This window comes from Choloepus didactylus, chromosome 2 (genome assembly GCF_015220235.1).
Source record: "Choloepus didactylus isolate mChoDid1 chromosome 2, mChoDid1.pri, whole genome shotgun sequence".
Classification (NCBI taxonomy): domain Eukaryota; kingdom Metazoa; phylum Chordata; class Mammalia; order Pilosa; family Megalonychidae; genus Choloepus; species Choloepus didactylus.
This window is the reverse complement of record NC_051308.1, coordinates 193100631-193111151: the sequence shown is the minus strand read 5'-3', so window position 1 is coordinate 193111151 and position 10521 is coordinate 193100631. Positions and strand designations below refer to the sequence as shown.

At 36.3% G+C, this 10521-nt stretch overlaps 1 protein-coding gene across 8 annotated transcripts in view; it reads right to left on the bottom strand.

The window, feature by feature from the left end:
* Positions 1 to 321: 321 nt before the first annotated feature.
* HSPB11 (heat shock protein family B (small) member 11) overlaps positions 322 to 10521 on the bottom strand; it is a 93519-nt gene continuing 83319 nt past the window's right edge. For 5 of the 8 annotated variants that reach the window (XM_037827165.1, XM_037827166.1, XM_037827164.1 and 2 more), the window contains exons 3-6: positions 5955 to 6061; positions 4303 to 4371; positions 1787 to 1830; positions 324 to 539 (exon numbers count right to left, since the gene is read on the bottom strand). In XM_037827165.1, coding sequence (XP_037683093.1) covers positions 423 to 539; positions 1787 to 1830; positions 4303 to 4371; positions 5955 to 6061 — 337 coding nt within the window. In that variant the 3' untranslated portion in view covers positions 324 to 422. Of the gene's footprint in view, positions 540 to 1786; positions 1831 to 4302; positions 4372 to 5954; positions 6062 to 10521 lie in introns of all 8 variants that reach the window. The other 3 variants (XM_037827169.1, XM_037827168.1, XM_037827167.1) reach the window with 2 other exon arrangements.

Genomic DNA, 10521 nt, shown 5'->3' with positions numbered 1-10521 from the left:
CCTCATGACCTCAAAGAAATGTTCCCATAAGTACTTTCTCTCTTTTGAGCTTTGACACTGTTCGCTGTCTGTATTTCTCACTTAGCCCTCTGCATCAATCAGTCAATAAATTAGAAAGTGAATGCACTGAAACATGAAGGGCACCATGTTAGATGCTGTGGGAACACAATGTACTAGTTAAATTCTCATGTATACTAGTCATCTCCTTGGTTATGCTGTATATTGAAGTAAGAGCTTTCTTATACCCTCCATGGTGGCCAGCACTGCTGACTGATGAAACCAGAATTCCTTTACACAAATACTGAAGAGAAAATAAAAACTGAAACAGACTGATATAAATCCCTTTAATAAAGTATTTCAATGACAGCTTCATATTTAAATAAATATATTGTTAAAAATCATGTAAGAACACTTTCTCAGAATCAATACGAAAGATTTGAGACTGCTATTCCCTCTGCAGAAACACTATGCACAGATGCAAAATGATCAAAGGCTGACACAATAACGAATCTCAGGTAAGTGGCGTGGCCATCACGTGCCTGTGGGGGAAAAATCAATATGAAAGCTTTCAGCAATCCTAGTTAACGGTTAGCAAGCGGTTTGTAGAAGAAAGTGGTTTGATGCAAGAATAACATTCTAAATACATAGCAATAAATAAAATATAATATTCAGAACAGAAGCCAGCCATTGTAACAGTGCAGTCGTTCTGGTACCTATCAGTCAAATATCATCAGCCTTGGGTTTGATTAAAACTGGCAAGTGGAGCTAAAAATTGCACTATCTTTATAAAACATTTTTCATGATAAGAGGTTTCCTTTGGGAAAGGAAGAAAAGAAGGAAAGAAGAAAAGTGCAAAGGTAGCAAAACGTTAAAATTGGTGGATCTGGGTATCTGGTGGGGGGAGGAGGATATGTTGGAATTCCCTGTACAGAGTTTTATTATTTTCTCAACTGTCCTTTATGTTTGAAATTATTTCAAAATAAAAGTTAAAATTTTTTTAATTATAAAAAAATATCTTCCTACATAACCTTTTGAGACACTAATTTCATAGCAGTTCCCAGCAAGTTGTGAACAGAAACTTAATGAACAAGAAGTACCTACCATAACCCTCATTTAGAGATACCTTAATTAAACAAACACTACCACCTAAAAAAATCCACATTCAGTTGTTTTACTTTTTTTTGTATTTGTCTAAAGCCACAGCCTGACAAATGAGCAGGAACAGAGGAACTCCTGATGAGGCAGCAGCTTTCTTGTCAACAGGCATTCATTCCACTTGACAGGCAAAGCCCAATGGAATGTTGTCGGAAAACACAGGCTCTCTTTCCAACTCATCTCTCAGGCTTATTTGTTGCTGATTCTATGCTCCAGTTCCCCTTATCTGAATCTCCCTTGTCCTTTCACGCTTAAATTAACATCCAGTTTTGGCATATGCACCTCTTAAAATTTCTATTCCAAAATGCCTATAGAATTAAATGAAAGAAGGCAAAGCAAAGCAAATAAATACTTCAAAATGAATGAACAAAATAAAAGAGAAAGCAAACAAGTGAGTTCTGTTTTATCCTTGCTGTCACCCTCTTTATGATGGATAAGAGCCTAATTTATCAGTGCTACATTTAGATTATAATCTTATTGAGAATAATCTTTTCTTTGGGTTGGTTAGGTACAGAACCTACAATATTGTGAGGGCATTTATTAACTCTACACTATGGAAATAGGTTTAAAAATTTAAATACATTGTGCTGGTTAAAGATAATGTTTATCTCAACAAAATATAGGTACTTACGATAATTTCTTCATTTTGAAGCTGCCCCTCTGTATGTACAAGATCTAAAACACAAATTTAACAAAATGGGTTAAGGTTCAAAATACAGTAGGATAGCTACTGAACTTTATGTTCAGTAAAACACAAGATTTGATAAACTATATTAAGGCCATATTTAAAAGTTGACATAAAAATAGAGACAGGTGATATGAAAAAACTATTTCTGAATGTAAAATATCTCTAATGAGTGTAAGCAAAAGGAAATGCAAATGTAACTTATAATAAAGGAATATAAAGTAAGGCTATTAAAGAACTGATAAACTGTGAAAATCCCTTTTAAAGATCAAGCTACCAAGGTAACTGAAGTCCTCAAAGAAGATATCTGACCATGCCCAATTGGTAGTGACTAGAGCTGTTTTTCATAGGGAATTTTCACCGTAACGCTGAATTATGAAGTGATCTTTTTCAGGTATCTTGAGTCTGGGGGTAAAACCTTTACCTATGTAATTTCAGGACAGATTTATTTGGTTATGAGTTTATCGTAGCAAATATTCTTTTGGAAATATGAAATATTTAATTAATATAATAATATCAGTTGACATATTTAGAAATTAATTTTATTTGTATAAAAATAATTAATGTACTTAATTTAAAAGCCACATCGTACTAAAAAGGAAATCTTTGGGAAGTAAGCTTATATGTGCTTTTCTTTGTTTCTGAACCCTTCTCTGAGGTAATAAAAAATGTAAACCCCTTGCCTGACCTCTTCCTTCTTCTCCAGTCTTGCTCCCTGGAGTGTAAACATTTCTAACTCTCTAAGCTATTCTTCCTGGAATTTTAATAGGCTTATATTTCCTTTCCTGATTTATCCTTTTTCTACTAAATGAAAAATAGGGTGGGATGGGGGGAGATGATTTGGGTGTTCTGTTTTTACTTCTATTTCTTATTCTTATTCTTTCTGGTGTAAGGAACACATTCAAAAATAGATTGGGGTGATGAACGCATAACTTTATGATGGTAATATGAACAGCTGATTGTACACCATGGATGAATGTATGGTATGTGAATATATCTCAATAAAATTGAATTTAATTAAAAAGTAACGCTTTAATATCACATAACACTCAGTCCATATTTTTATTTCCTAAAACGTCTTTTTATAGTTGGTTTATTCAAATCAAAATTGTCTCTTTTAGTCTTGAACTGTTTTCTCTCTCCCACCCACTTTTTTTCATGTTATTGACTTACTGAAGAGACATCCTGCTTAATGTCCCACATTCTAGATTTTGTCATCTGGCTTCCTTATCATTTCATTTAATTTGTTCCTCTATCCTTTACATTACTACAGATTGGAACTTAGACAGAAAGACTTCATTATATTCAGGGTTTAAGGCCTTCATCAAATGTCTAGTGATTTTGGATGTCTTTTGTTACTTGTGAATAAACCACTTGAAAACTGAACCTTGCTTGTTGACTGGTGAACCAGGAGGGAGCCAGCCTTTATCCACAGATCTTTTTATCTGGGACCATTAAGTTTCTCCAAAAGTCACTCCTCCAGTCACCGAGCTGGGGGATACTCTTGGCCGATACTCTTGGCCGTTTTCATTAAGAGCAGAGTGCAGGAAGGAGACCAGAGTTCCTGCTACTCAACATGCAGACTTGCACTTAAATCCTGTTTTCAACCCTATGTCTCATCCACTCTCTCCACTCTGCCTGGTTGCCCTGAGTTCTGAGCCTCAACATCCAATGTTCCTCTTCATCTCTTGGGGGTAGAGGTGGGTGTCTGTGGGAGGAAGGAGTAGTCACCTAGCTTTGTGAAGTAGGAGAAGGTACCCAGAGTACAACTACACTATATATAGATGTTCAACTAATCACCCTTGTTTTCTGCCCCAGATCTTATTCACACTTTTCATGGTACTCATTGTCTTCCAGTTCTAGATGTTTCAGGGGTTCTCTGGGGCAAACTGGCTTGCTGCTCATTGATATTCTCCCTGGCAGGCACTTAGGTTATAACCTACTCCATTCAGCTACAGAAGTTATGTTTTCCCTCTTCCTTAACATGCTTTAGTCTTCTGGTTGGTTGGTTGTTGTCTTTGTAGGTTTGGACTCTATTCCTATACTACTATTTTCCTGGTATTCTGGGAAGTAAAGGAGATAAACACATGAAGGCACGTTGCTGTGTTTAACTGGAAGCTATCATTTCTACTGATGATAGTTAAGTAGCAATCAGGAAAGAAGAGAAGACGATAAGAAACTATTGTTTGTCTACCACAGGCCAGACACTATGTTCACAAAAACTTTAAATGGTAGGTGTCATCCTCACTTTTCAAATGAGGATTCTGAAACTCAGAAAAATTAAGCAAAAGAGCAGTCTTGTATTCAAACCTGGGGTTTTCTAGGTCCTAAAGGTGTCTGTCACAAGTATCATTCAAGTCATCTTTTGTCACCTACATGAGGCTCAATCAGAAATGTGGAGTCAAAGGACAAATTCTCTATTTCCTCATTCTCAGAACAATGTTGGTAAAACAAACACATACCTCTTTCAACCCAGTGCTCAAAATCAACTGGTTCTTGAGACGTGCTCTTTTCAATTCTCAAGGTCTGCACTGATATTGTAAATAAACAAAACGAACAAAGTGTTAATTACCTTCTTGATTCAATGTTGCTGTCCCTATATTCCTTTTTTCCTCAGCCTGAGACTGTCATGCACTGGTGGGACTGCACAGAGTACTGGGGTCGGGAAAACTGTGTTCTGGTAATTACTCACCCTATGCTTTTCCAAAAGTCCTGAGGGTAAAATGCAGTCTTGTATAACTATAGTCTTACAAATATTTGCAAGCATACCATACAGAGCTAACATAACTTTTTTGAATTGGCTATCATCCAGATTTTTTTGTATACTGGTAATAATAGTAGTAGCAGTAGTAGTAGTAGTAGTAGCAGTAGTAGTAGTAGTTGTTGTTGTTGTTCTTGGTTATAAACCTTTATAGAGAACCTTCTATGAGTCAGGAATATTTATTTATTCACCATTGACAACAATCTCATAAGAGAGGTATTATTAACCTACTTTACTCAGGTAAAGTAAGAAGCAGACTTAGAGAAGTCAGCAATGATGTAGAGCCAGAAATGGAATTCAAACTTCAGTCCTGATTGACTCCAAAGCCTCCATACTTAATGACAGAAGACGGATTTACCAGGAATGCAGCCATATTCCTTCTCCACTGTTATTTCCCCAATGACCCTCCACCCTCTCTGTCCTGCTCTGTGCCCTGGGAGACTAACTCCTGTGGACTGCATCACCTGGACTCACTGGTCTGGACTCACTTCCAGTTGGATTTGGCCAATGGGAGGTGCTGGGGGGCAACTAGAGAGTAGTGGCAAGGTGAGATCGGGCTATATTTTCTCTACTCCCTCCCCACTTCAGAGCCTTGTCTCTGACAGTGGTTCTGTCCCTTAATGATCACAGCTCTTGCTGGCAGGCACTATGCCACAGGCTCCAGCTCTCACTGAGTTCCAGTAATACTGTTTGCTTCCCTTTTCCCAGAGGAGATGACAGCTTCCTGCTATAGCCAGTTTCTTGGTGCCTCACCATCCCTCATTTGTTCCCTTAACCTGGACCATAATTTTATAATTAGTCCCACAATTAAAGGTTCTTTATTTGAACCATTTGGGATGTATGCTGTTTCCTGCCAGGATTTTGTCTGATATGCTCTCTCATTAAGTAAACACAAGATAGGATTAGAATGATATTCTAATGGCAGATTCTCCTGCTAAGTCCCTCAGAAAATGCCACTAGTAAGAGAAGAATCAAAACTATCCAATATGAATCATCAGGATTATCAGATTTTTCGGCAAGAGTTTGACAGAGAACCCCAGACTAAATGAATCTGGAATAAAGTGTTCTAGCAAGCTGGCTTATTATGTGCATAATAGAGTCTTACCACAGACTTTCACACAGTAAATTGTATGGAAATTATTATGTGCTTTGGAAGCGTTTCAAATTTGCAGTTTCAGAGAGGCTAATTGTGCTAAAGGCAGTTACCCAAACTCCCCACTCCCTCTACGCCAGCAACAAAACTGGGTTCTACATTGCAAAGAAAATTGAGTGTTTTGCCACAAGTTTACATTATGTTGTTCTCTGCCTACAGAAAATTAAAGGATGGTGAAAATTAATGTATGATTTGCTTACCAAAGTAACTTTGGATTACAAGTCTCTCAATCCTTACATGTCTGTGAAAACAAAGAATGAACTCCTGAGGAAACATTCCTGTGGTGGTCCAAAATGTAGCTGGATTCCTATTGTCAATTTTAAAGAAAAAAAGAAAGGGGTAGCCAAATAAAAATGTTTAATCATAAAATTCTAATACGTATTTTTTTTAAATAAATGACCTCTGGATTCTTACAATCCCTAACTGCTCATTCTGCCTGTAATTTCTCCCAACTTTAATAATTCTTCTTTAGTACTACCAGAAATTTTTTCGAAAACATAGAAACATAGAATTGATGTCACTCCTGATTAATAGTCTTCAATTGCCCCTCATTAATCTAAACTCCTTAGTATGGCATTTTCAACCCTGCACAATCTAGTCCCGTCATTAAAGAATATCATCTCCCATCACTGTGGACACATTGGGCCACTTAAAATTCTGCAAACACACCAAGCTGGCTCATGCCTCTGTGCCTTTATTCATGGGTTCTCTTGACTTTTATTTATTCACTTTTTGGTCCCACCTCTAACACCCCTCCCTCTTATGCACTGGACTCTATCATATCCTCCCTCTTTTGCACTGGACTCACACTCAGCACGTATTCCAACAGTGGCACTTATCTCTTAGGGCTTTTATGGCTCCTGCTAGATGCTGAACTCTCTGAGCCCAGCCCTCTCTCTTACTCATTTTTTTCCTTAAAAAATTTTTTTTGGAGAAGTTTACAGAAAAATCATGCATAAAATAAATATATCACCCTATTATTAACATCTTCCATTAGTATAGTACATTGTTACAAATTGATGAAAGGACATTTTAATAATTGTACTATTAACTATATAGCCCATGGTTAACATTAGGGTTCACTATTTGTGTGGCACAGTCCTACTGTTTTTCAAATTTTTATTCTTGTAACATACATAACCTAAAATTTCCCCCTTTAACTACATCCAAATGTATAATTCAGTACTGTTAATTACATTTACAAGGTTGTGCTACCATCACCACCTCCTTTACCAAAACTTTTCCTTCACCCTCTCTTACTTCTGTATCTCCAGCAACTAGCACAATGGCTGACCCATAGCAGATGCATGACGGATGTTTGTTGAAAAGAAGTTATATATGCATTCAGTTTTATGCCCTAGAGATACATTAAGTATAGCATATAGTATATATAGGAATTACTACAGAAATAGTCATTTGTATTTGAACCACATATGTTTTTTCTGTCCCTTTATGAAGGTAAAATTTACCTACAACAAAAGTTACCTTAAGGATTCAACTCAATGAGTTTTGATAAGTGTGTACATTCACATAACCAATACTCCAGGGTATCCATTAGCCCAATCAAGATACAGAACATTTCCATCACCCAAAAGCTTTCCCTTGTCTTTCTTTTCAGATAATCCCTATCTCCCTTAGGCAACCACTGCTTAGATTTCTACAACCCTAGACTAACTTTGCTCCTGAACTTCAAATATAAGTAATCATTTAGTATGTATTCTTTTGTGTCTGCTTCTTTCATTCAATATGTTTTTAAGGTTGACTGATGTTGCTTTCTTTTATCAGTAATTCAATTTTTATTGCCGTATGACTATATGAATATAGCTCAATTTGTTTATTCATTCTCTTGTTGATGGATATTTGGATTGCTTCCAGTTTTTGACCATTAGAAATAACTTGCTATAATATTCTTGTACAAGTCTTTTTGTGGGCATGTTTTCATTTCTCTTGGGTGGTTAACAAGGAGTAGAACTGCTAGGTTGTAAGGTAGGGAGGGGTACGTTTAACTTTATAAGAAATTGTCAAACAGATTTCCAAAGTAGTTATTATAATTTTACACTCCTACCACCAATGTAAGACGGTTCCAGTAGCTCCACATCCTTGCCAATATTTGCTGCTGTTGGTCTTGTTTAATTTTAGCCATTATATTGGGTGAGAAGTGGTACCCTACTATGGTTTTAATTTGTATCTCCTTGATAATTAATGATGTTGAGCACTTTTTCATGTGCTATTTGGCCATTCATAAATCTTTTGTGAAGTATTTGTTAAGTATTTTCTCATTTTTTATTAAGCTGTTTGTATTTTTAGTATATTTGTAGGTTATTCCTTGTCAGATGTATGTATTGTGAACATTTTCTGCCTGTCTATGGTTTGTCTTTTCATTTTCTTAATTGTGTCTTTCAATGAGCAGAAGTTTTTATTTTTGATGAATTCAATTTTATTAACTTTTTCTTTCATGTTTGGTGATTTCTGTGTCCTCCCTAAGAAATCTCTGCCTACTCCAAAATCACAAAGGTATTTACTTAAGTTTTCTTCTTGAAGCTTAATACATTTAGCTTTGAGTTGATGTCCATGATTCATCTTGAATTAATTTTTGTATCTGGTATGAGGTAGGGGTCAAAGTTCACTGTTCTCTATATGTTTATTCAGCTGATTCAGCAGCATTTGTTAAAAAAAAAAACAAGACTTCTTTTCCTTGAAGTCTTGGTGCCTTTGAATTGTCTTGGTGCCTTTGTCTAAAATGAAAGGACTATATATAGTGTTCTAGTTTGCTAATGCTGCCGGGATGCAAAACACCAGAATGGATTGGCTTTTATAAAAAGGGGTTTATTTGGTTACACAGTTACAGTCTTAAGGCCAAAAAGCCTTCAAGGTAACACATAAACAATCGGGTACCTTCACTGCAGGATGGCCAATGGCATATGGAAAACCTCTGTCAACTGGGAAGTACGTGGCTGGTGTCTCCTCCAAGTTCTGGTTTCAAAATAGCTTTCTCCCAGGACGTTCCTCTCTAGGCCACAGCTCCTCTTCAAAATGTCACTCTCAGTTGCTCTTGGGGCATTTGTCCTCTCTTAGCTTCTCCAGAGTAAGAGTCTGCTTTCAATGGCCATCTTCAAACTCTCTCTCATCTGCAGCTTTTGTGCATTCTTCGAAGTGTCCCTCTTGGCTGCAGCAAGCTTGCTCCTTCTGTCTAAGCTTATATAGTGCTCCAGTAAACTCATCAAGGCCCATGCTGAATGGACAGGGCCACACCTCCACAGAAACTATCCAATCAGAGTCATCACCCACAGTTGGGTGGGGCGCAGCTCCACAGAAACACTCAAAGAATTACAATCTAATCAACACTGATAGGTCTGCCCACAGAAGATTACATCAAATACAATGGCGTTTTGGGGGACACAATACATCCAAACTGGAACATATAGGTATGTCTATTTCTGTTCTATTTTATTCCATTTGATCTAGTTCTGTATTCTAAGCCCTTTGTCAAAAAACTAATTTATCTAATATGTATTTTATCTAATATGTAATTTATCTAATATGTGGGTCTATCTGGGCTCTCTATTCTGGTCCATTGATCTATGTAGATCTATTTTTACAAAATATCAACCTATTTTGATTATTGTATATTTACTGTAGTCTTGAAATCAGGTAATATAAAATGCAATTTTTTTCTTCTCAAGATTATTTTGGCTAGTCTAAGTTCGTTGGATTTCCATACGCATTTCAGAATAAATGGATTAATTTATATGAAAAAGTCTTGAGATTTTAATTGGGGTTGTATTGAATCTATAGGCAAATTTAGGAAGAACTCAGTCCTTGACAATACTGAGTTTTCCAATCATGAATGTGGTATGTCTATCTCTTCATTTATTTTGTTCTTAGTTAATTTCTCTTTTTTCTTTCATGCTTTGTGATTTTTCTCTCAGCAATCTTTTGTAGTTTTCAGGGTAAAGATCTAGAATGATTCAATAAATATATTTCTAAATATTTTATGTTTTTATGCTATGAAATGGAATTTAAAAAAAATTTTCATTTTCCAATTGTTTCATGCTAATAAACAGAAATCCAATTGATTTTTGTATACTGACCTTGCAATATTAACTTATTAGCGCTCATAGTTTTTTTGTAGATTCCTTAGGATTTTCCATGTAAACATTCAAATAACAAATAAAAACTTTTCTTTCTTTCCAATATTTATGGATTTTTACATCTTTTCTTATCTTATTACACTAACAAAGACCTCCAGGGCAATGCTGAATAGAAACGATAAAAGCAAACATCCTTGCTGTCTCCAGTCTTAGGGGGAAAGCATTTTCTATCTCACCATTGTATTAGCTAGAGTTCTCTAGGGAAACAGAACCAACAGGAGATATTTGTAAATATGAGATTTTATAAAAGTGTCTCATGCAACTGTGGGGATGCACAGGTCCAAATTCCATACGGCAGTATGCATGAGTCCAAATTCTGTAGGGCAGGATGCATGAGTCCAAATTCCATAGGGCAGGCAGCGAAATGGTACTCTGATGGAGGTATTCGATGAACTCCCCAGGAGATGCTGGCTAGCTGAAGAAGTAGTGAAGGTTATCTCTATTCTCCTGGACTGACTGGATTAAATCCAGTGGATTGAATTCTCTCATTGCAGAAGACACACTCTTCTTTGATGTAATCAGCCAAAGATGCAGTCAACTGGCTGATGATTTAATAAACCAGTCTTCTGTTTTATTAACCACACACAAATGTCCTTGTAGTAATGGTTAGGCCAGT